Below are 27,731 nucleotides of genomic sequence, written 5' to 3'. Positions count from 1 at the left end.
TAACGCATGTTAAATGTATATTAATCACAAGTGGGTATGTAGCCTAAGACATACATAGCTATGCAGAGAATGCTCTGGTTTAGGATTCCACCACTCTGTACCTTGAAAGTAACATGATTGCTTCTTGTAGGAACAAAAATATATGCTAAAGCAGGCCTGTCCAACCTGCGGCTCTCCAGGTGTTGTGAAACTACAAGTCCCAGCATGCCCTTCCAGCTATCAACTGGTTGTCTACTGGCATAGCATGCTGGGGCTTGTAGTTTCACAACACCTGGAGGGCCGCAGGTTAGACAGGCCTGTGCTAAAGGGTTACGGTCGTCAATAAGCAGTGGAGGCAGCCATTTTGTAGGTGGCAGCCAATACTCATAAGGATGTAGTCTATCAGTGCAGCACTGAGGAATATATTCATGAGGCCTGTCTAATGTTCATCAGGTTCGGGTTCCTGGTGAATTAATTGGTAGCATTTTCATGAATATTGTTCAACCCACAAATGGCTGCATCCACTGAGTGGACATATGGGCTTTTTAAGACCACTAGCTGTGTTATTGCATGAAACCAGCGAGGGCACAGGCCGTACCACAGCCACTGACTCCATGTCATTGACATTAACCCGGGTTAAGAAATGGTTGAATGACATTTAAAGTTCAGTTACATTTTCTGAATGTTGTTGCTCACTGTAGTCTAGAAGGAAGGAAATATTACTTGTTAAGGCTAATGCCCCTATTTGCCTGGCTCATAAAACGGTGCATGCTCACCTCCTAATGTGGGAAGTTGCTCTGTGTGTGTACACTTTGAGGGGGAAAAAGTCACTTCATAGTTCTACCCTTTAGTACCAGTCCCTTAAATAATTATATTAATATTTTCCCCTAAAATAGTGCTTGAGAACATTTGTATAACTCATGAGAGAAAAAGGGCATCTAGAGTGTATTTGTTATATTGGAGAATGTGCTCTTTTAACAAGACCGTCCTGCAGCCCAAAATCTTGTTTTTACAAGAGTGCGCAAATTAAGGCACATCGGGGCTCCTAGAGCGGGAATGTTCATACAACAGTATCCATATTAAGGAACATACACATATGGAGGAACTAAACATCCAATAGGAGCAAGAAACTTAATGTCATTGAGTACAATTACTGGGCTTTAATAATAGAGATGGCATGAGGACTGTCTGTCTGTCATACTCAGTCTCATTTTATTACTGTATTTGTTCCCAATTGTAAAGTGCTATGGTATATGCTGGAGCTATATAAATAAATGTTAATAATAATAGTAATAAGAATAGTGTGAGATGCATGTTTAATAGCATGTATACAGCCCACAGGATTAATGCTATTAAACATTGTGTTTAGATAATGCTTATTCTGCTAATTACCTTTCCTTTTGATTCTTCATGTCCTGCTATTGAAGACAAAGTGATCGAGATGAAACGTCAATAATGCCCCTAATATCTGCTGGATTTACCAGGGTATGTGCAAATATATCTAGTCTAGTAGAATGTTTTCAGTTACCAATTTCAGTCATGTTGTATCCAGTTTAAGGTACATTTTGTTGATTGTTAAGCATGAGCACAATTCCAAAACCTCACTTGTTAACCTATGTGATATATATCTTTTCAAGCTTAATTAAAATACAAAAACAACTAAGTGTACTATAGATTGTACCTTATAATGTCTAATGTCATACATTAATCATGAATATCAATGTGCCAGTCTTGTATCAGGATCACTTTTTTTTGGTTTGGAATTCATGAATTCCTCTGTATGCCATTAATATAATAGGACACAAAAATAATATACTTAATGTTAGTGAATTCAATAGTTGCATTTCAAATCATTTTGGGTTAAATGTCTCTTACAAATAAATAGAAGTTCTGAGATGTGGTAGCTGTGGTAAACTTATTTAACAGGCTTGGTCGCCTCATTTTTGTCACCTTGGATTTTATTTTGCTCAAGACAGTCTTTTACATTATATGCACATCTAGTAAGCATGTCATAATGGGGGAAACCTTATTTCCACCACATGCTTCCATCCCTTGTAAAAATAAGTACCATGGTAATCATTACAAAAAAGAACATGAAGGCAGTGGTAAGCGTCAAATTCCCATGAAATTCAATGGTAATTTGGTAATTTATTGTTTATGTTTTATTTTCTTGTGGTTTTGACCTTGGCGGTGTTGTACCTTTAACCCTGTCTCTCTTCTAGTTTTTTTTTAATCTTATTATTAAACATCCCCGTCCAGAATTGTCTAGTTAGCAGCAATGCAAATTTAAACAGCTAAGTAGAAATAAACAAAAGGGTGGGTTGCGCTATCTATATTTATGTAAAGCAGCCAAAGTAGAACCTGCAAGTGTACAGGAGGGAATCCCTACCCTCACAGGAAGAGCTGATAACGTGGTATATCAGGTTCTAGGCGCTAGAAGGTATAGCATGTATAGCAAAGTGGGTGGTTAATGTTATTTATTGCAACATAATGTACACGGTAATTTTTCCGGCCGGAAACAGAATAAACTGACATTTGCACTTGGTAAACGGTATGTGAAACAACAAAAAGCAAATAAAAACAAATGATGAAATTGAACCATATCACTCCATACACATCAATTGTATTGTAACCCGTATTGTGGAATGTCCGATATGGCAATGTAGACAAATGCCCTTTCAACTTTGTTGATTAGTAGCAAATCAAAATGAGTCAGATGTCCCAAAAGAGTACTGACACTCGAATAGGTGCACTAAGTGGACCTAGAGGCCATGTACATTGTGGCGATGGTGAAGGAATTGTCCAATATAAAGAGATTATCCCAAATAGTCAATGGAAAATCCGAAGTGACTTACTTGGTAACGCTTGATAGTAGATATCCGCTGGGTGGGGGTCCCTCCTATAGTGTGGCGGCGTCTCCTGCCTCTGGTTTATATAGTGGTGCAGGACGCAGACTCACAGCCTGTGTGTGGCGGAGGTAGCATATGCGTGCTCTTAGTATCCCTCGCGGACAGCGGTTGCGTACTCAGTAGGCTGGAGGTGGCGATCTAGCATGCTAGAATAGAGGTGTTGAGCATTTGACAGTGCTGAATCAGTAGGTGGTAGTGTTATCAACAAACGCGTTTCGCTAGTGGCCAAAAGGCAGTGCGCTTCCTCACCCACTTTGCTATACATGCTATACCTTCTAGCGCCTAGAACCTGATATACCACGTTAAACAGCTAAGTAACCAAGTTGACAAACAAACTAAAATAAGCAGAATAACAGCCACTATAAAGATAGAGCTGCAGCTAAAGGCCATTGTAAAAAAAAGCTTTTGATGGATTTTGTCTTACATTTTTTAATTTTAGCCAAGATAGGACCAATGTGTCTGTGTGACTGCTTTCTAGTGTGTATGGGGTATAAGTGCTTTGTGTTTTCGTTTTCAAATGTCAACTAAGTTCATGTCACTAAAGCTCTGTGGTTTGGCATGTTTATGTTTTCCATAGAAATCAAACTTAAGATGGCTAAATAGCATAGACCGTTCTCCTGTAACCTCCCTTATTTGTATATCAGTATCCGTTGTTATTATGTGTCTATAGTAAACTGCACATCACCACTGATCAGGGTCTGTATGGTGGACATAATTGTAATTTTCTCCTGTACAGTTTGTATTCTATATCCATGAACAAAGCAGCACACATGCTTGTATTCAGAGTATAGTTTTCAAATGAAAGAAAAGAAAAGTGAATAAAAGGTGATACCTTTAGTAGCTAACGTTATTTGATTTCACTGCATTAAGGCCCTTTGTTCTGACAGATCACAAATGAAGTCAATATAGCATGTCCTATTCATAGAGTGTAGGTCATACACTAATATCTTATCACATCCTAGCACAACTGGAATTCACCCTTGTGGGCTCAAAAGACGTAAGACCTGAACACACATCCTGGGCCTGATTCATCTGCGGACGCAACCTGCGTTTATAAAACGAGCATGGAACTTGATTGTAGTTCCAACCGTGCACAAATCCAAGCGGATCTCCGGATGCGTTTTCATTTCAATCTGGGTGTCAGTACACGTTGCCTAAACTTTACCTGCTGTATGGAGACAGACAGAACAGACTGCATGATACGCACCTGAATATGTGTAATATAAGGTCCTTTCGGAAGGCATGCAAAAAAATAGATAAAACAAATGAACAACCCTTAATACTATAATCATTAATAAAAATACTTGTAAAAAATATTTTTTTTTTAAAAACAATAAATACATAAATTAGAATATTTTTAATGCGTACTGGACATACAGTGCATTTTATAGTTTACCTTACTTGCATACAGTTGTTCTGTGCTAGCTAGTGGCACACATGTGTAGTTTTAAAAAGAAAGACTATTCCATATCGGCTATCACTATCGGTTTTTACTTACACCTGCCCTGTAGCTGGTGCAAATGATAAGGTGAAACCAAGTGTACTTACAAGAAACCCAGAACTCGAGTCGCCCACATTTGCTTTGGTATGCCTTCTGCACGCCCTTACTGTACATTGCCTACGTTCATCCGCCCCTTCCCTCCCCCGCTCCGCTCTTCTAGTCGTAGGCAATCATAAGTGTCATTTGCGCTCGGACATGCAATTGCATTCATTGGCGTAATGTCCGTTTTTTGAACATGCGCAGAGCTATTTCACACAAGCGAATGGACTTCTGAAGCTGAGTCAGGCCCCCTATGTGCAGATACAATGTCCTTTTCTAGCAGCTCACTAGTTTCTGATTCTAAGTTCTAATTGTGTATCTAGGGATTCTGATTCTCGGTTATAACAGAAAAAAGCAGAAATAAAACACACACTTGGTCTTTTTGGTTAAAACCAAAAAAGTTTGAGATCTGGGGTATATTTACTAAATTGTGTTGCCTATAGCAGCCAATCGGATTCTAGTTATTATTTATTTAGTACATTCTACAAAATGACGGCTAGAATCTGATTGGTTGCTATAGGCAACATCTCCACTTTTTCAAACCCGCAGTTTAGTGAATATACCCCCTGATAGCCAGTCACTTGTCCCCCTGCAACATTCAAGGACCTTACACACTCTCCACCAACACTTTAGCAAGTCCCCCTCTCACCACCAATGCGCCGCTATTACACAGAAACTAGATGTGATTATCCATTCTAGGAGCAGTGCATCGGCTTAATATTTTATCATCACCACTAATCCCATTAGTATTGGGTCCCCATGGAGCATCCCAGTGAAATCCCAAAGGCCTCCGCAAAAGCACCCCTCTTTCCCTGTGCGATACCACTGCAATTAGCAATGACGATGAAGCACTAAACATATGTGCTACTCCTAAAGAGAAGTGCATCAAGTAAGTATGGGGTAGAATGGCCATTACAACTGCCAAGATAGTACCCTGTCCTCTACCCTGTGGTCCTGTCCCCAGACATCCTGCCCTCTCTCCCTTGGCACTCTACCCTCACATTCTGTCCCCTGATACCCTCCCCTCTCTCCTCTTCAAAACAAAAAGAAGATAATCACCAAATTATGTACAGTATTTACTGGATCTTTATTCAGTACCACTGAAAGACACTGAGTTTTTTTTATGTGTCCAACAAAAACAAAATGGGAATAATACACAGAGAACTCCCCCAAAACATTATTATTATTGATTACAGGGCGCACGCAGGATTTTTAAAAAAAAACATATAGAGAGAGCTGCTGCGCATGCGCATGCGCATGCGCAGCAGCTCCATTTCGGCGGCACTGCACTGAACAGCAGCGACGGCGCTGTCAAAGATGCTGTATTGTACCACAATACAGCACCGCCACGGACGCTCCTTTGACAGCGCCGCGGCTGCTGTATAGTACAGTGCCGCTATGTAGGGAGACTGTTCATCGCGGAGGGGTTTCTGGAGAACCAGAAACCCCCCACTGCGTGCGCCCCTGGATTATAGTACCACCATATTACGCAGCACTTTACAGAGAATAAACATTCACATCAGTCACTGCCCCATTGGAGCTTAATGTCTAAGTACTCTTCCACAAATACACACACTAGGGTCCATTCTGTCATTACCCATTTAACCTACAAGTGTGTTTCTGGACAGTAGGAGGAAATTGGAGCTCCCAGAGGAAACCCCATACAAACACCAGGAGAACATACAAACTCCTCACAGACAGTGTCCTAGTTGGAATTAAACCACCTTCCAGCACTGTGGGGCAGCAGTGCTAAGCACCATGCCACCACACTGAAAGCGGAACCCTAAGTATACCTAATAAAAATATCCAAATGTCTGTAAGTGAAAATGAGCAGAGTCTCCCAAAAAGGAACAATTTCAACTACTTCACTATGAAGCAGAATCAATTTGAGACAACAATAGGGCAACACTTTTTAGAAGCTGGAGATGAAAGAAAATTCTGCTAAATTAAACTCATGACAACATTTAACAAAATATGGGCCTGATATACAATTGGATGTAAGTCAGTTTGTGCCACGTAAAAAAAACAACTCACGTAAAACTTGTTGCACTGCATATGCACACAACTTGCATACATAATGTAAGCCAGTGGTCAGGGAACCGGTGTAAGATACCCCAAATGGGGTAAAAATGAAATTCCTGGGGGTAATGCTGCCGATTCACATGCTGTCAGTTGGATTGTAGACCCCTTTAAATGTGAAATTGCTGTTGTACCAGAAGAGCCTCAAGGATTGGCAGAGGCACTTCTTGAGCTTCAATGTAATAATGAAGCACGTGTTGCATTTGAAAGCAAAGCAGATCTACCATACTTTTGGATGTCAACAGCTGCAAAGGCATTCAAAATTGCACATGAGGAGGCAGTCAAAAAGTTGCTGCCTTTTGCAACAACCTACCTTTGCGAACAAGGATTTTCCACTCTAACGAACATAAAAACAAAGCAAAGAAATCGATTGGATGCTGAAGACTGTATCCAAATTGCTCTGACATCAAAATGCCCCAATATTGATGCTCTCGTATCAAAAATGAAGCAACATCATTTCTCCAAAACCTGAAGTTTTGAAGTTGAAGCTTTCAAAGAAATTTTGAATAGATTCAATAAAATTTTGAATTCCAATAATTAATAATATATGATTTCCTTCCTTTCAAATCAAGGGGGTAACGTTGGCGTATCCAAATATATTTGGGAGTAAAAGGTAAAAAAGTTCCCTGACCCCTGATGTAAGCTGAGTCTTAATACTTGTGGGATCGGGGTCAGATGCGTTCCAGTGTAAGTTCACTATGGACACAGTGATGCAAGTCAACCACGCAACTCCCAATCTTGACTTGCATGTATCTTTGAGATCCGCCTTTTAGGCAGCGTACCTTTGAGCGTCCTATAGACATGTTGCAAGATTCAGAGTTAATAATGAAGATGGACACATATTTGCGCCGCACATATCTATATACTTTAAATATCTTACGGTATGTCATACTTACCAACTCCCGGGAGAGGGGGGCGTGACTGGAGGGTGGGAGGGGGCGGGACGAGGCCAATTGCGTCATTTTGGCGAAAACGTAATTTGCGCCACGGGGGGCGGGGCCAAAATGACGCGATTGTCCTCGTCCCGCCCCCTCCCGCCCTCCAAAATGGCGTGATTCACCGAGAATCGCGTCAAATGACGCGATTCTCGGTGAGATTGGGATGCGGGACAAATGCCAGCTTGCCCGGGAGCCCGACCCGAATTTCGGGAGTCTCCCGGACTTTCTGGGAGAGTTGGCATGTATGCGGTATGTGCAACTCAAAATACAGCTGTAGAAACTTGTACGGAAAAGTGTACACAAATGTGGCATTTTTACACTTAACTCTACATCAGGCCATATATATAAGCAAGTCTCAAACTAGGACTGGGATTCATGGCAAATTATCAAATCTAAAAACTGCACAGCCTGTGGTTATTTATTATGCAAAGTATCTGCTGACATAGCACCTGTACCATCATTAATCACAGACAATCTAACACCTAACACCTCTTATCAAATTATTTGATCCCGTCACATCTGTGGATTATCTGTAGTCTTCCCCCATGATTATCTTTATGTATTTTATATGGTGTTTGCGTTACATGTTGGGCCTGATTCCACAATTGACGTAAACGACGATCTACAAAAATCATTCTGCGCATGCCCAGAACCGGGCAGTATGCCACAGAACACAGCCACGTTCAATTAATTTTCGAACGCAAAGGACACTTACTCCAGCATACGATTTCATGGCAGGGAAGTGACGTTTGGCCGTAATCAATGTACAGTAAGGGCGTGCCAGACTCGACAACATGCGCCTGATCCAAGCTCTGGGCGTTTCTCAGCTGCTTGTTTTCAGCCGTGTCTTTTGTTCCAGCTACAGGGCTAGTCTAAGTGGCGCTTACTAATGATGAGGGCTGTGTATACACGCTACAGGTGTATGCAATCAGTAGCAACTGTAAAAATTTATTTTATGTACATCAGACATTAATGATGTCCTAATTAATGTGTTTCATGTAAAAAAAAAATTATTAGTGTTTTGTCATTAATGCCTATATTATTACCAAGTGACATTAATTATTATGACTATATTTTCCTGTGATTTCTTTTGAGAAATTCCACATATGTACTGGGCATATCCTGCAGTGTCCAGTGTAGTAGTGCAGACCTACACCTGTATTCATCAGTGCACGTATATTCAGATCTGCTCCTTGTTGATTTCGGTCCTGTGCAGACCTGGATTACAAGCAATCTAAAACAAACGCACATTGTGCCCAGTATTTGTGACTTGATGAATCAGGCCCCCCTGCAAATAAATATGATACACTATTTTACTTTCATTTGTAACCTGTCTGAAGAAAAGGGACCTTAGTACAATGATTTCCTATACAGGTAGCTACTAAAGTATTACATTTCATTCACTTTGGGTTTTCTTTCAATTGAAAAGGGATATTATCTATTCTATTATTGTTTGAAAAAATGCACATAAGCACTTGTCTTGCTCTGTATGTCAGAGTTACCGTGATTCTCACTGTGAAAGTTATAAATTAGTGTTAAAGCAATCCCATTTATTTTATCTTATTTAAATAGCAAGTTAAGTACATTTAAGCAGGCATCTGATCATTTCTCATAGCTTTCCTCCTACAAATCATTACCTTCTTTTCAAAGTCTTTTTGGAGGGAAGACTAGTATGGCTGCCAGTCACACACACACACACACACACACACACACACACACACACACACACACACACACACACACACACACACACACACACACTCAAAGGTCTCAGCATGTCATGTGAAGAGGGGTATTTTATAGTGCAGACAGAGCTCAGGGAGTTGCAAAGCTTCTCTGCTCGCTACATCTTGTGCATGTGACTGTGGTTACCATGGTAGTCACATGAGACTGGAAACTCTTTAATAGCAACCTGAAGAAATAAAGCAAGGAAAATGGTAATTGCACATCTTTTTTCTTATAGCCTACCACAGTGATTAAAGAAAACATACCTATTTTTTCTCCACCAGCCAGGGGACTTTAATAAATAGGGAGAAACCCTAAATCTATTTTGCTGTATTCAGGGCTTTTCTCTATTAATATATAAACCCATGTCCCTGTGTCTATTATGCATATCTATACAGTACTGAACAATTAGTCAGTATTACAGAAAGTGGAAATCGGGTCCTTTGGAAACTGTATGATTCTGACAAGCTTCCAAGAGTCTGTGTACAGTATCCTGTGTAAGTGCCTTATTAACTACTTAAGTACAATATATTTGAGCTGTGCTCTTTGCACAAAAAAAATGAGTGAAGTCTGATATAATTGCTTGTGATATTAACTGCTTTTCCTGATATTAAAGCGGCAATCCCACATAGAATAGATCCTCATCGGTAATTTCTATAATAATGCAGATTCAGAGCCCAGATTTCTAAGGGGCATTTTAATACAACACCCCCACCCCAACTCCATCCTTAACCTCTGTTGTTGTAAAAAAAAATCAGATCCCAGATTTGCAGGTCTATTTTAGTTTAAATTACTTACCCCTCTCGTGGTCCCTCAGCATGCTGTACGGACAATGTAACAGCATCATGCACTGTAATTGGTGGATAGTTCTAGCCAATCACCAATTAGAGCATGGAGACTTCCCACTACTCTGCTTGATGAATGGCCAGTGGCATCCACTAAACAAGGGTGCTACTGGGCATGACAATGCCATACCCAGTAACTCTGCAGCCCCACACTACACAGTTGATCCTGGAGGCTGATAAGCAGACTGCTCAAATTGTGTTTTAAGCCCTTCTGGGTTCCCCCCTGGGATGTCATAGTAGTCACATGACACTCTGGAAACTCTACAGAATTATAAATCAATAACTGCAGCCTTAAGAAACAAACCAAGGAAAATGATAATTGCCAAGCATTATTATAACTTGCCACAGTGATTTATGTGAAAAACACACCTGATTTTTTCATGGGATTGCTGTTTTAAGCTCTGAGAAGCTCCCTAGTAGAGGAGCAGTTATGATGTCATTACTCTAGTAAAAGGGACTCCTTGTCACTTCAATTCTAGGTCTCCCTAGTAATATCCTCGATCCAAAAATGCTAAAAGGCTTTGCAAAACATATTAATGGTATCACAGCCAGCTAGCATTGTGATGCTGTAGGTAACATTATAGGGATTCATCTTACAAAGACTTCTGTCTAAGTTAAAGCAAGAAATTGCAACGATTTTATACATCCCATTGTTTAAATGATGATAGGGAGTGGCTTTTATCTAAACAACACCGATAATCCTTAACATGAATGGACATGTAACAGACGAAGATTCTAAGGACATGGCTGCATACATCATCTGTCCTGGAATCACTCTGAAAGCTTGTGTGTACCGTTGGCCTCCACAATATTGTAACATTTAAGCTCCCTGACTACAACAGATGCACAGCTCTCATCTGCTCAGTGGAGGGGGATACATATAGTAAAAACATGTTTCTGATGAGTATGAGTCAGGGGTGTAACAATAAGAAGTGCAGGGGTGCGGCGGATGCCTCTCCTGAGCGGTGCATAAGACCAGAGTCTATTGAGAACAGGACTGCTGGGCCAAAACCCAAAGTCTACTATGCTGCCTGGCAACGCACTGTTATGTCCCTGCTATGAGGCTCTATTCCCTCCAATTTCCCCGAATGGAAAACCAGGAAAAATTTGACCAAGTCCGTGATACCGTAAACCACACCTATTTTGAGTGAGACCATGACCACTCTTAACTTTCCATATACAAGACCACCAGATTTATTACTTTTTGTCTATAATATGTAGCTAAAACCATTGCAATTTTCTAACAGATGACAATCAGAACCAGGGATTGGCTGTGTGATGGTCATAAAATGGTCATTTACGAGCCTGCAACAATATTGGGGCACATCGCAACTGCCGCTTTGGGAAGTCATGCACTTATATATGCACTCCCCTCTCCCCTCCCCCGCCCCTCTAGCTGTGCTTTGAGCTCACTGAGTTACTGTGCGTTTTGTTTACTGTATTGTGCTCTCACCTTTGTATTGTAAATTTGTTTGTCCCTGTACGGCGCTACGGATACCTAGTGGCGCCCTATAAATAAAAATTAATAATAATAATATTTGCACAGATATGCTAATTTATACGATAAGTGCATGGACCTGCAAGTCCAGATGTCTTCTTCTGTAGTTAAAAAGCTTTCATCCTCTTATGAGAGGAACTAGGCTTTCCTAGCGAAGTGCTTGCTAGATGCACTCATGCACCTCGTATTATGCTCAAATGCAAAAATGAGATTACCTTTTGCGGGGAGATGATTATGAATTATAATTAAGGGTTGGGATCTTTACACATGCTTGGACGTGGCAGAGGTCAGGCCTTGTCCTATGCTTTCCCTGGGGCACCTTTCAACCTTTCAGCTGCTAGAACACTGTCCAGTAGCCCAAAAAGAACCTAATCTTCTTTTGCTTAGAGGGGTTGGCCACTCGAAAATATTTGTTGTTGTTTGCGGGGAGCAGATATGTAAGCTGCTATTTGCTGCAGTCAGCTTGTAGTGGAAAACAAACACCATATTGCTATGTAGGAGCAAATCATGTACAACATGCATACATAAACCAATTAATCATGAAAATTAAATTTAAATATATATTTCACTTATAATAGAGGCAAAAGTCTGTTCCCTGTCAGGAGTTGTATGAAACATAAATTCTAAGCTTGTGCCCTGGGCCCTCTTACCTTTGAATTGCGTCCGCTTCCAAAGGGGGGGAGGCGGGGTCCGGTAGGGTGGCCTACTCTGCCTGGGGCCCAAGAAAAGTCCCTGAAATTTGGGAGACTCCCTGATATTCCAAGAGACCAGGTAAATATGTCTATAGGCTGCATTCTCATGAACATTTGGTTCAGCCCACAAGATGGCTGCATTGGTCCTGAGCAGGTGACAGGTCAATTTTAATTGCTTTGGTTTTCATTTGATCCACCTCTTGTAGAGGAGACTGGACATGCTGACACAGATGTGTTTGCCCAGGCTTTAGTTTTACGTGTTACATTTCACAGGGCCAGTACCATCCATATAGTGAGCATGTTGAGTTCACTTGTGAAATCTGAAAGCGATATGACAGAGTCAGTTGTAGAGCCCATTTTTCCTGGAATTGGCAGAGAACATTTACGTGAGAAGTGTATTCTCTGGCACCGCTTAAAGTCAGCTTACACTGTGATCTGTACTGACATCAGTACAAAAAAGCAATGATTGGATCAATGTGCTGTACTTGCCGTATACTCTCAGCTGCAAGATCTGTTTATTCTTTCAATACTGTAAAAACCTTACGATCTCGATCTCTCTCTTTCTCTCTCTTTTCTTGTGAAAGCTGTTCTGACACCAAACAAAATGATATAGAAAAAGCCCTGCTCCTAGGAATTGTAGGTAGGAAGATGAAAATGCCGATGTATCTTATGTGTTTAAAAGCTCAACCACTATTCATGAGAATGCAGCCTCAGTCACTAGGAACGGAGGCATGAAGCAGTGCTGACTGGCCTCAGTAATGGGACCAGTCCCTAGTCAGCTATAGTCCCTAGCTGTATTCTCACGAATGCTGGGTCAGCCCACAAGATGGGTGCTTCCTTTGTGTGTATATGATGGGTGCACTTTAATGTGAATTATTGTGTTTACACATTGCTATCTTTAATGCATAGGAACAACACAGAGGTGCAGAGTCAACGTTCCAACTCAATACAGCTCTTTGGACCTTATCATCACAAGATAAGGATTCATAAAGCACATAGGGCACAAAGGCATTTCATAGTCATTTGCATGTCTGTATCTGCAATTCAACAATAGCCTCAACATAGCAAATGCAAATAGACTGTTGGACATAGTTCTGTCAAAGTATAAGAAATTTAACAAATGTTATCTGTTGGTGTTTTGACTAGGATACTTGTATTTTAGGCTGTCATGGTGCTTTAAAATAAATGTGTGTGTTTATATGATTACATTTTAATTTTATATTTATATCTGGCTTGCGTTGTCTCATTGTGACTATCAGTCTACAGATATAAGGTCAGCCCTTTCAGTATAGGATAGTCTCAGGTATAAGGCTGGATACACCCTTCAATAAAATTCTAACAATGCGATAGCTAAACAATTTTACCAAGGACAGAAGAAAATAAAAGTCCCGATCAGCATGCCGATTCATGTGTACACACTATACATGATTACCTTCAGATCTGTGCTCTTCATCTGTCATAACCATCAGCTGCAACTCATGGTCTCCTCTCTGCCTCACCTCTCAGTGACAGCACACTGATAGCTAAATTGTCGTTCCAATTCTGCAGAGTGCATACACACTGCAGAATTGGAACAACATTGTTTTTGGAACTATAATAATAGTTTCTCGTTGCAAGGTACACACTACTGTGATATCAGTCGTTTATTGTCTGATTGGCCCGATTATCTGCTGAAAACACTGTATTGTGTACGCAACCTAACAGTAGTAGAATTTCTTTTTGCTGTACAGTGTGATGCAAATAAGTCATTCAGAATACATTTTAATGGGATGGGTGAGGATTGTAGCACAGTTTAAATTACCTGCAAAGAAACATTCACTCAGCGGAGTCAGAAGGACTTTCAATGTTCTCATACTATAGTTACTCGGCAGCGACAGACTTTAGTTGCCACCTCTTGACTGGAGCAGCTATTGTTTTACTGCAGGTGCTTCTGCAACTATTTTTCATTTTGAAATGACACTTGATGTATACTGTCAACTTGACCAACCTCTTTAGTAGTATTGTAGTACAGTTATTTCCTTGGGAAACTTATTTCCACTATGCATTGGTCCTTCATAGTAATTTTACGCAGCCTAACCCTTCTACCAATAAGAGACCTGGACACTCGCTATGGTTGCAAAACATAAATCTTACTCTAGCACACTAGGCCGAACCAGGAAACAAATGGGTCACAGCAACAGCCTCTTGTGGTGACCTTCAGGAATCACTAAGTTAAGTTAACAATGCTTGTAGGTGGGCTACTTAACTATTATATGTACATTCCCCCCTGTCTGCTGGCCAATGGCGTTACCTAATTGCAAGCAATCAGAGCTGTCATTGGAGGCACTGGTTGTTTTTGCTGTAATTACCTCCAGAAGCAAATTGCAGTTCATAGAAATGTAGTGAATTCCTACTAACCGCTGGAAGTCACTGAAAGAAATACAATGCTGAAAGAACAGATCATGGGTGGGGGTGAGTAATTATTATTATTGGGTTGTATCGTTTACTTGTCATCTAGGGCTCTGTTGTATATTGGCTATTTGGGGATGTTGTTCTCCAGTCAGCTGGATGTTTATTTGTCAGATTGTGCTGTGATTGTAGGAGGTAGATGGTGAGTACACAGGTGAATTGAGGATCGGTGAGGAGAAGGCATCTATAATGTTATCATTTTGCAAATCTAATGTCTTGTCATCAAGTACATGATTTAATGCTACGAAACACATGCTTTAATATATATATATATATATATATATATATATATATATATATATATATATATATATATATGTATATATTTATTACTATACATTGGTGGGTTTATGTGCCCTTTAATCCACCCCATCAGGATCAATTACAATTATGCTTATTTAATAATAAGTAAAAGAGTGTATAGCCTATGTCTGTGTAGATGAAATTATTCTTACTACTTATATTAGCTCTGTCATCTCAAATACTTCATATTTGCATTGATTGAACTATGTTGAGGTGTCCTACTCACATGATATGATTGGATTAATGCAATAGTGAAATTAACCAATGCTTGTCCTTTTACTTCCAGAGATATGTGGAGAACTCCAATATCATGGCCTGTTACAATGAGCTTATTCAGTTAGAATATGGAGAAGTACGTGCACAATTTAAATTAAGGTAAGAGTATGACGTGTATTGTGTATATTTTATTATGCAAGACCACTCCATAAAACTCTTCGCTAAACACTGCCAGATAAATATAACAACACACACATACTGCAAATATCTTTCATGGGTAGACAATTGGGATATATGAGAAGTCTAACCATGTTGCCTAATCTTAAATAGCTAATTCTATATATAGCTGTCTTTTTGGCTTGGATCATCATGGGATTATTCTATGCACCACACTTGGAGGGGCTCATTTTAAGTTGAATGCGAATTTAGTGTCTGGCTTATAATACGCATTCTTACATCTGAGCATGCGGGCACACCACTGTTTTCGTAACTAGTGCTTGGTGCATTTGTCCAGAATTACAAAAGCGTATTGTACGCTAGAAGCGCAGTTTGTGTTCAATGCAACTAAAGCACCTGTATGAGCACCAGGAGATGCACTAGTGCACCTCCTCTGTTTCCACAAACTACAAGTGTGCCAGGTGTACGGAGAGGTGTAAAGATCTGCAAAAGCACAAACGTCACATCAAAGTTCAACTCCAGCTTTACTAACCCTTTCACTGAATTAAACTTTCCTGCTTTTTTCCTAAAATACTGCTTGTTTTCACCTTATTTATGGCTTAAATTAATGATTACCAGTTAGGGGATCTTGGGCTGTCTTTATTATGTCATGATTCCCTCAATGTACAGCACTGTGCAATATATCAGTGCTTTGTAAATAAGATAATAATAATAATTACACGTGGCTTATTTGTGTGAGTGGAGCTTTTTATTACATTGCTCAAAGTATTCCTAGAATTGCCTTATTCCATCGAAGTGTAACATGAAGGTGCAAAGTGTGTCCCGCTATAATTATAACATGAGACCAGGAGCCCTCCAGCTATGAGCTTGTGGAAAAGTCATCTCCGTCTGTGGACTGAAAATGGGCACGTGCCAACTCCACCCCTTTATCTGCAAGATTATTATTGAATAATTATTATTATTTCTCTGCAACTAGGGTCAGAGCGGGGCGTAGAGGGGCACATGCTTAGAGAATTTTGCACTTATTGCTGACAGTCTTGGTCTCCTGTACTTTTAATCTTGCACTTTAGTAGAGAAACACATTTCTAGCTACACTTAAAGCAATATAAAAAAGGCTTTATACTCCCAAAATTGCACACACAAAATAAAAACAGTCCACATGTCCCCTCCTGCTCATGATTTATGTAAGCTATACATGAGCCTACATTAAGAAGTATTTCAGGAAAAATCTGAAAAAGTATATTTTACTGAAAGGTGTGGTAGTAAATTGTAGACGGGTGGGATTTGATGTGCCGTTTACTGTTGCACCATGGTCTTGAGTGTCCTTCTGGGTTACGGAGGCGTCTCTGTACACTACAGAGTAGACATGGGCCTTGAAGTACATCCAGACGCACAGGTGCAAACCCAAGGTGTTTTGCCATATGCACTTTGTAAGTGACCTCCAGCTTCCAGATCCCTTCTATACTACACATAAACCAAACAAAGCACTGAAAATCTGGAGTATGTGGTTGTTAGCATAATTAATGAGGCCCCAGGAGGTGGTAAATATACAACCTCCAAAGTCTCCTATGTAATGTAAAGAGTATAGTTGTTAGTGTTAGTGTGTCAGTTGTTAGTGTTAGTGTGTCTGTTGTTAGTGTTAGTGTGTCTGTTGTTAATGTTAGTGTGTCAGTTGTTAGTGTTAGTGTGTCTGTTGTTAGCGTTAATGTGTCTGTTGTTAGTGTTAGTGTGTCTGTTAGCGTTAGTGTGTCTGTTGTTGGTGTTAGTGTGTCTGTTAGTGTTAGTGTGTCTGTTGTTAACGTTAGTGTGTCTGGTGTTAGTGTGTCTGTTGTTAGCGTTAGTGTGTCTGTTGTTAGTGTTAGTGTGTCTGTTGTTAGTGTTAGTGTGTCTGTTGTTAACGTTAGTGTGTCTGTTGTTAATGTTAGTGTGTCTGTTGTTAATGTTAGTGTGTCTGTTGTTAGCGTTAGTGTGTCTGTTGCTCATGTATAAGGACAAAATATAGGTAGGCAGTGGGGCTCTCCAGTTATTTCCTATATACTTTCCCAGTGTCTACTGCACATTTGCTGGTTAACTGCTTCCCTTCATGACCCAACTAATTGTTTACATTTTCACTATGCAATGATTGAATAATTTTGGAAAATGAATAGGAAGTAGTAAATCTACATGTTTATGCCATGTTTATGCCATATTTATGCCATGTTTATGCCATATTTATGCCATGTTTAACTTTATTCTGCTGCTCTTTATTGAGTATGAAAATATGAAATATATGTGGATTACGATCTGAAGAAGTTTTATGTTTTGGAATTAAATTGATAATTCCTTGTTGTCTAACTGTCATAAGTTATTGTAAGCACCTTATTTAAACTGCTTTTATTAGAGTCAGAGAACAAACAAAAGCAAGCAGATATCTTATTATGTTGGTAATGGAAACGTTCTGGTAGACTGACCCCGACTATAGTGGACATAAAATAACAATATTGAAGAGTATCTTCAGTGCAACCTAATATATATGGGGATTAAAGATTGAATTTCCAGTGTATATATCGCATATTGGGACCTAAACGGCAATTTGTATAATCTATATCTATAAAATATGCTCTCCGATCTGCCATTTACCTACTCCTGTTATCCTACCTCCCTTCAGACCTCTCACTCTTGCTAAAAAGACTTCTATGTTGCTGTACCTATCTTGTAGAATGCACTATCTTGTACCAGGGGCTGCACAATCCAATCTGGGAGTAGGGACACCACATGATTAGTAGGGTACTTTGCACTACACCTTTAATCCACTGCACAACTTTTATTTGTTAATCGTTTTATTCCCTTTTTTGCATTTTTTTAACTTTTGTATAGAGGGGGTCTACATCACTTGTGGGGTGGGTCGGTATGTCCTTATAGCTCCTACCTTTCTGACATTACTGAATATTACCTCTCAGAGTTAGCTGAAGATCTATTCCCTGTATGTTGTTCCAATTGATCCCAGGGTAATGCAACACACCCTTATGGTGAAGGGTGGGTATAAAGACTAGCTTCTGTCAGAGTCTTATGGCCAAGAGATACGGGAATAAAAATGGCTTTTTCCTCTTTTGAAGAAGAACTGAAAACTGAACACTGTTTGAGATAGATTGCACGTACATTGGGCCTTCAAAGTGAAAGCCCCAATTTCAATTAGCAAGGCTAGTTAAAAAAAACTGTTCTCACTAGAACTGTGGGAGGGCCAAAATATGAAAGTGTTGGTCAAGTTGCAGTTGTAAGAGAATAGAGTAGTTGTGGGAGATTGTGGAAAAATTAAGCAGTCTCCATCCCAAGGCCCTTCTCAGTGGTTGGATATATAATATGGCATCCATCTAGAAGCATGGGAAACCTTGTAACTATTCCACACTGATTGGATTCCGTGTTATTCCATATTATCCATATTTCTAGTTTGCAGGTTAAGTGCACTACAAATATTATATGCATACTTTTTGTTTCAATATGTATATCACATTAAATTTGACAGAGACCTAAGTTGAAACAAGTGGTCTGTGAGAACTTGGGGTTTTGTATCTACGGTAGAACATACAGATAGATGTATTCATGCCATACAAAAGAGAGATTGTCCCACCGAAATACAGTGAGATATTTCACACTGTAGGCAAAATGCCTGGGGTACAGCTGAGTACACGAAGTGTGGGAGTTTGGTAACGTGCAATGTAGTACACAAAGTTTGTAGGCACTGCCTGGGCAGCGCGTACCGTGGAATAAGGTGCACGGATGTGTTGGCACTGTTTGAAGAGCGCATATCGTTCAATAAGGTACACAGATGTGTTGACGTTGTTAAGACAGTAAACAAATGGATACAAAGTAGTATATCGCAGTGACCCTGTAGAGCAGAGATAGACAGCAAGTGTAGCAGAGTACACACACACACACACACAGATCATAATAACTAACAGGCGGGATTAGCGCAACCAAATACTCTGGTGTGGATTCTAGGACCCCCACCAGACTTCACCAGGGATCACCTGCAAGAGGATGTTGACTTTGCTCAATGAGGACAGAGGTTGCGGCCCAGTGCAGTTGGTTCCCTCCGTGAAAGAGAGTATTTATCTGGTATGATGACTCTGCCGATAAAAAACACAGCAGATAGAAGTGCGGGTATGGGTGTGCTGCTGTCGGAGAAACTGGACACAGGAGTGAAGACAACAATTGATACTCAGACACTGAGGAGCGCACTGAGTAGGTTCTTATAGTGTTTGGTTGATTGGGGGCTGCACAGTGGTCTAGTGGTTAGCGCGTCTGCCTTACAGCACTGGGGTCATGAGTTCAATTCCCGGCCATGGCCTTATCTGTGTGGAGTTTGTATGTTCTCCCTGTGTTTGCGTGGGTTTCCTCCGGGTGCTCCGGTTTCCTCCCACACTCCAAAAATATACTAGTAGGTTAATTGGCTGCTATCAAAATTGACCCTTGTCTGTCTTTGTGTGTGAGTGTGTGTCTATATTAGGGAATTTAGACCAGGGCCGGATTAAGGGGGGGGCACAGGGGGCATGTGCCCCGGGCCCCCCTCTCTCTGAGGGCCCCCCGCCGCCGCCGGCCGCACGCTGATCGGATCACCTGTCAGTTGGTGATCCGATTCTTCTGCTTGTGCGCGCGGCTGTGGGGCTCCCCTGACGTAGGCGCACCCCCCCCCCCTTCCCCCTCACCCCTCACAAAATGTGTCAGCTGGCCTGATGTACAAGCAGCACCGCGGCTGCTGTACATTCTAAGAGGCTGAAATGGAGCTGCTGCGCATGTGCAGCAGCAGCAGCTCCTAATCCCTGGACAGCTTCATAGATCAGAGAGCCGGCGGTGCCCCAGGGGCTGATCAAGGAGGCATGAAGAGTGGCCAGCTTAACCTGCCAGCCAGAGGCCTGACCAAAGGTGACTGAACATGGGGGGTCTGTGGGTGACAGGGGAGGGTCTGAGTGTCTGTGGGTGACAGGAGAGGGTCTGAGTGTCTGTGGGTGACAGGAGAGGGTCTGAGTGTCTGTGGGTGACAGGAGAGGGTCTGTGTGTCTGTGGGTGACAGGAGAGGGTCTGAGTGTCTGGGTGACAGGAGAGGGTCTGTGTGTCTGTGGGTGACAGGAGAGGGTCTGAGTGTCTGTGGGTGACAGGAGAGGGTCTGTGTGTCTGTGGGTGACAGGAGAGGGTCTGAGTGTCTGTGGGTGACAGGAGAGGGTCTGAGTGTCTGTGGGTGACAGGAGAGGGTCTGTGGGTGACAGGAGAGGGTCTGTGGGTGACAGGAGAGGGTCTGAGTGTCTGTGGGTGACAGGAGAGGGTTTGAGTGTCTGTGGGTGACAGGAGAGGGTCTGTGGGTGACAGGGGAGGGTCTGAGTGTCTGTGGGTGACAGGGGAGGGTCTGAGTGTCTGTGGGTGACAGGGGAGGGTCTGAGTGTCTGTGGGTGACAGGAGTGGGTCTGACTGTTTGTAGGTAATAGGAGTGGGTCTGAGTGTGACTGGGTGTCTGTGGGTGACAGGAGTGGGTCTGGGTCATAATCATTAATCATCTAATCATTATTAGAGAATAAATATATATATATATATATATATATATATATATATATATATATATATATATATATATACACACACACACACACTCACATATATAGCAATGATACCGCACATTCAAAAAAAGAAACCTTGATAACATGCTTCTTTTTTTTTAATGTGCAGTATCAATGCTAATTTCAGGGACGGGCTGGGACAGAGAGCTGGGGGGCATATGCCCGCTGGGCCGGACAGAAAAAAAAAGACTATTTTGGGCAGGTCCCTGCACTGGCCCAAGTCTCTATTACTTCTATCATTGGCCGCGGATCCTTACGATCCGTTCCCCCCCTTACCCTATGTGTGGCTGCTATTGGTGTCACATGGGACATGCACCACATGACAGGTGCCGTCCCATGTGTGAAGAGAACAATACCATACAGTGCATGGATAGAACAAAGTTTGTGGGTGTAGTATGTAAATATAATGTGTGTGTGAGGGGGGGTAGTATGTAAATAAAATGTGTGAGGGAGAAGGGGTAGTATGTTAATAAAATGTGTGAGGGAGAGGGGGTAGTATGCTAATAAAATGTATGAGGGAAGGGGTGTTCTTAATATATTGTGGGAGGTAGGTTATTAATTTAATCTTGGATTGCAGGTGGATGCTAATTATTTAATGGGTGCTATTTTATTGTGGGGTGATGGTGGGGCAATTTAATTTAATAGTGGGGTCTATCAATTTAAGATGGGGTGATTGGACCTTAAAAGTTAATGCTAGGGTGGTTTGGAAGTTCAAAAATGAATGTGGGTCTGTTTTGGGGAAAATTAGGTCTTTTTATTAAATGTGGATATAATTTATTTAATGCCGTGGATGTGGGAAATGGTTATATTTTTTAAACGCCATTTAATTTATTGCTGAGGCTGTTTGGAGGGAGGGAAATTTGTTTATATATTAAATAGGAATACTATTGTGGTAATAATGCTGGGGCTGGTTGGAATTTTCTAAAATTTCATGTACCCATTTTTTTTCCCATATAGGGCCTCCAACATTCCATCATCCATACAAGCAGCAACTGAGCTAAAGACTCCAGCAGCCACAGGTGAGGTCAGTGATAAGAACAGGTAAGAGAGCAGGACAGTCTACCAACTGTCCTGAATCTGGTCGGGCAGTCCTGAATTTGGGTGACTGTCTCGTGTAGTCAGGATTGGGTCCGACTACAAGGACAGTTGGGAGGTATGTCCCACTTCACACTGTACTGCTGGTGAAGGCAGAGCTGTGTGCAACTAACAGTAGTGCACACTGTATTGCCTGTGCATTTGTATAAAATGATAACCATGCTACATCATAGGGGCCCCCCTGTCTAAAGTGCCCCGGGCCCCCCAGAGCCTTAATCCAGCTCTGATTTAGACTGTAAGCTCCAATGGGGCAAGGACTGATGTGAATGAGTTCTCTGTACAGCGCTGCGGAATTAGTGGCGCTATATAAATAAATGATGATGATGATGATTGGTGATTCCCCACAGTGTCATCGGTACTGGAGGTTAGTGGTAACACCTGAAAGAGGTGTTCTGTCATCTCTAGCCTGAGTCTGAGCCCACCTGGGTTATAATTGTGAAGTCCAGCAATCAGTGGACTGCTGGGTGTTGGAGGCAGGCCAGTGATGTCTAAGCCTCAAAATCTTTTTTGTCCCGCAGTTCCATTTTCCATTTTCTGCGATAAACTACTGGACCCAAATTTGGTCTGCTCTTCAGTTTCCACCAAATGCTAATCAAGAATAAATTGTTGCATATAAAATCTAGGAACATTTTCTCAGTCTGGGTATCTATTCTTTAATGTGGAGTATAATACATGTGTTGTGTCATATTAGTAGTCACATGTAATCGTGACTTCTCTAAATACACTCTTACCTATAAAGAATACTATAAACCTACTTCATTATTTTCGGATCTCATCTTCATACCACAGCTGGGGCTAGCTACTGCTCATTTTATGCATTACTCTACCGTTATTTACCATTTGCATCTCTCTACTGTACACCCCAGTGCTGGTAGGTCTATTCAGAACTGGACAATTAATTGCCTTGTTTAGAGTTGAGCTTGGGATCCCCCTGTAAGCACAGCGTTGATTTACATGGGTATTGAAACCACAAAAAATTGCTGTGTAAGCCTTAAGTAATCCAGACAATGATTATGTAGTTTGGTGATCAGGCTTAGGGGTAAATGTATCAAACTGAGAGTTTTCCGGCGGGTTTGAAAAGTGGAGATGTTGCCTATAGCAACCAATCAAATTCTAGCTGTCATTTTGTAGAATGTACTAAGTAAATGATAGCTAGAATCTGATTGACTTTTTAAACCCGCCAGAAAACTCTCAGCTTGATACATTTACCCCTTAGTGTCAGGACAGCTGGTGTATAGAGGTACATTTCACCGCTGAGGGAATGTTAAGCAGCGCTATCATTGTGCCTGTTCAAGAAGGAGGGCATTCCAGAGTGGCAGACGAATTAGGCATAGACACATTTACCATTATGAAACACACATAACAATTAATGAAAATTTGCTTCTCTATGGTGCACTTCTGCCTCACAGCACTGGGGTCATAGATGACGATGATTTTTATGCCAATAGGGGGGATGCTGGCACCAAATACTGACCACTAAAAGATGGGAGAGGTGCCGATTTAAATAACAATAAGCCATGTCTTTTACTTGCTGTCTGTGCTAGGCCCTTAGATCAGCACAGCTGAACGGAAAGATCTATAACCACAAGATTCTGGGAAAACTATTAAGCTAAATGAATGAATGAAAATGTTGCTGCTGAGCCAGTAGAAACATACTTTTTTTGTCAATTATCTTTGAATTTGATTTTAGACGTACGCTGGAATCTTCAGCAGCATAGTAGAGGAAATGTTTCTGATGTGTTCTCAAAAATCTGACAGTGCTCAGCATCTCAACCCCTTTCTGTCTGGCCTGTGCAGCATATGTGTTCTATGATGAATGGAACCTTGGAGTTTGCATTGCAAAACAGAGACCAGGGCTATCCAGCTGGAAACTTGGTGTTTATATTTGTAGCATTTGTACTTTTCAGTATGTAAGAAACATAATACACGTGTTTGTTATTTTTAAGACGTGGTACACTTCCAAACTACTGAGGAACCATGTGATTTAAAGGCTAATTCCACATTTCTATTGAACATTTTGTAATTAAACCCTTTCCACCTTCTCTTCCCGTTGACTGAGTCTCTCTCCTGGCACCCTCTAAACTGCGCTGCTGGTGTTCATTTTTCTGTTGGGCCAGCACATCCGTCCCTCGTTACATTACCGCTCAGCTTTACACTGATGACATTGGAAGACATAGCAATCGGATAGGAGCCTACTTATGTATCAGACTCTCTATTGGGGGGCAAAGTAGAATAGAACAGCATAGAGTATGGGGATCCCAGGGCAGGGCCCCCAAATTTCCAGCAACTGGCATGAAGGGTATTTTAGAACATGTTTAATAGAAAAGATTAATTAGCCTTTAAATAAGTGTATTCATTTTTTAGATTAATAGGATAAATAGGAATATGTCAAATTATGTAAAAATTTCCTTGGATTGCAGTGCATTGGGAGAGTGGCACTTAAAAATTATTCACCCCCCCCCCCCCCACCTTTGGCATTTTTCACCTTTTAGAGTCTTGCATCATAGAAGCAAAATTAATTTATTTGGGAATTTTACCACTGATCAACAGAAATTATGTTTGTACCGTATTGTATCCATTTCTTAATGATGGACATGGCATTGCTGTATAATTTAATTTAAATATTAAAAGTAAACTCTTCTTGTATTATTCCCATGGTTGGTTCTTTTCAATACCCTTGTCTCAGATTTTCTTTGAATGTTCTTTGATCTTCATGATGAATCACTTGTTTAGACACACACACACCATTTGTGGGATTTTTTGTATACAAGAAGACTTAGGTCAATTAACTATGTGACCTCTGAAGACAACTGAATACACTGGGATTTATTTAGGTGTATCTTAACAAAGGGGATAATGAACTTAACCAATTAACTATTTTCTGTTGTTGCTTTTTTTATATTTTGTACTAATTGTAAAACATTTTAGATATTTTACAGATTTTGTGTTGATCAGTGGTAAGAATCTCTGGAAAAAAATCAATTTTGATTCCATAATGTAAGCAAATAAAATGTGAAAAACAAAATGCTTCATAGTCATACAGATGGAAGTGCATCCTAATTAGTTCCATGTAGCGATCACACAGACTGTTGATGACGTAACATTCCTCCATTTGAATGCATAAAGTGCCATGTAGTGAAACCCAGTGGTCGAGGTGGAAATTTAGAAGTGGCGGTATGGAAAATATAAGTGAATGGAATGTGATAGTTTTACAATGGAAGCAGTTTGACATATCACTGTAAACTGGCCCACTTCCACCACTGTTAAAACCATGAAACATAGGAGACTCTTTTACAAAAGTGAAATAGTAAGTGGCATTGGTCATTTTTACTGAATGTAAAGTTTTATCTCCCACTTACATTCTCTTTCTGCTTCCTCTACTTTTGGAGAATTTCCTGCCTAGAAATATATATATTTGTCTGTGGGTCCCCATGGAATCCGAAGATGGGCATGTTTTTGGAAGTGCATGAACATATTTTTGGCTTAAAGGTTCCTCTCCGTCTATTCCATTTTTCTGCTATACTTATATTTGGAAGATGTGTAAAAGTACATTAACACACCCCGCATCCTCCTGAACTTCAGAGCTGTGGATTACTTCATGGTTGCCTGTGGCAATTAGAAACTTTGGATTGCTATGCAGTAGCTTGCAGACTATTAGGAATGTGAAAGGAGCTTGATGAACACATGTCTTTTTCAACCACAGTAACTGTTTAACTGTGTTTATTTTAAGGGCTTGTAATTCACTATTTACTACACTAGAGAAGAGTCAAGAAGCCATTGAAATTACAAATGAGGATCACAAAATACAGGTACGGTTAAATATGTGATCACAGCTGCAAACCTTAATGACAAAAACAGTATTTTTACAATATCATCGATGTGTTATGCAGAACACAGTTAGATAACCTTGGGTCCTTAGCTTGACTCTCCACAGGCTGGCACGGCATGCTGGGCCTTGTAGTTATACAAATGCTGGTGAGCCACAGGTTAGTTGTTTGAGTCTTGTTAGTGTTCCATACGCTACATGAAAGTGTTCCACAAGAAACATAATAAGTAATGTTGGCTGAGGAGGAAGTAGAAAGAAATCTGAGACAATCATTGTATGATTTTGTAGTGGTTTGATCTAGCAATTAATCACAACACCATTTCAGTACAATTAATGATTACATGGTGTATGAGTGACCTATCAGTAGTGGCCAGCTAACTAGTGGTCTGCTTTGTACTCTACTATGTAATTTGTTGGGCACTGAAAAGTCCGAATTTATTGTATTATAATTCTAAGTTCATTCTAAGACAAAGATAAGAATACAAAAAAAAATTCAGGAACTTTTGGAAATTTCACAATTAGAAAAAGTTTCAGAACCCTTGCTGTAGACAAATATCCACCGTTTTTTATTGGATAATGAATGTGATCTGATTTTAGTTATGTGAAGTTCTATGATCAGTGTACTGTTAAACTGTTATCTGATATCTAATTTCTCCTTGCAGTATGTGAATCCTGCTTTCGAAAGTATGATGGGTTATCAGAAGGATGAATTATATGGAAAAGAATTAATTGAAGTGCCTACTAATGAAAAAAAATCTGATTTCATAGATACTATTAATTCTTGTATTAAAACGGGAAAGGTAGGTGAAAATATGTGTTCAAGTTAAATTTGTTTAAATATATATATTATTACTATTAGTAGTTTTTTGTTTATGTCTTTAAGTTCTCTGTACAGTGCTGCGGAATTAGTGGCGCTATATAAATAAATGGTGATGGTGATTCTAGCTGCCCTTTCTCCAGTACACAATGACTGGGTGTAGCACACAATAGGCCTGCCTTGAACACTTTCAATAAGGATATATCCATACTTGCCCACTCTACTGTCCGGGAGACTCAAGAATTACGGGTAGGTCTCCCCGACTCCCGGGAGAGTAAGCAATTCTCCCACATCTGTCCATCTGCCCACTTCCTAGTCAAGTGGGCAGGATGAGATCCTCAATGTCGCAATTTGCAGTGAATCGTGTAATTTTATCCCTGCTCCCGCAGCAAAATTACGCTTTTGAGTTATTACGTTGCAAGAGCGGGTGCCAAAATCACACAACTCGTCCCACCCACTTCCATCTTCACACTTTACCTTCTCTCCGGGATCCCGGAGGTAGAGGTATAAAACTTTGGCAAGTATGGATATACCCGAATTGATAATGTCGGCCATACTAGTTCTTTTTAAACGTTTTATTAAAATATGTAAATTAAAACTTGTATATGGGATTGAAATATAAAAGCTTATCTGATCACATCAAGATGGTAGGAAGACGAGAGGGCACATATATATATATATATATATATATATATATATATATATATATATATATATATATATATATATATATATATATATACACACACATACATACATACTTATACATACTTATACATGGATATATATGTATATATATATATATATATATATATATATATATATATATATACACATACATATACATACATATATATATATTATTAGAGCAGCTTCAAAAAAGACAAGGCAGCTGATGCTAAGTTGGGCATACATCCGGTTGTTTATCATAAAATACGCACATCAGTTCTGCGCATGCCCACAACATAATGTATAAGCCTACGTCCATATGCATGTCTGACACTTACACCACTTTATACTTAGAGAGGTGAAACAGGGTAGGGAAGGGGCTGTCAA

At 40.4% G+C, this 27,731-nt stretch overlaps 1 protein-coding gene across 4 annotated transcripts in view; it reads left to right on the top strand.

The window, feature by feature from the left end:
- The window catches only part of PDE8A (phosphodiesterase 8A), a 210,221-nt gene that overhangs the window by 139,789 nt on the left and 42,701 nt on the right, over positions 1 to 27,731 (top strand). For all 4 annotated transcript variants that reach the window (XM_075207924.1, XM_075207923.1, XM_075207922.1 and 1 more), the window contains exons 5-8: positions 1,407 to 1,464; positions 15,243 to 15,331; positions 25,763 to 25,841; positions 26,521 to 26,658. In XM_075207924.1, coding sequence (XP_075064025.1) covers positions 1,407 to 1,464; positions 15,243 to 15,331; positions 25,763 to 25,841; positions 26,521 to 26,658 — 364 coding nt within the window. The remainder of the gene's footprint in view (positions 1 to 1,406; positions 1,465 to 15,242; positions 15,332 to 25,762; positions 25,842 to 26,520; positions 26,659 to 27,731) is intronic.

Source organism: Mixophyes fleayi, chromosome 4, assembly GCF_038048845.1.
Source record: "Mixophyes fleayi isolate aMixFle1 chromosome 4, aMixFle1.hap1, whole genome shotgun sequence".
Lineage (NCBI taxonomy): Eukaryota > Metazoa > Chordata > Amphibia > Anura > Limnodynastidae > Mixophyes > Mixophyes fleayi.
Note: the sequence above shows the minus strand (reverse complement) of the source record. Positions and strands in the feature narration are given on the sequence as shown.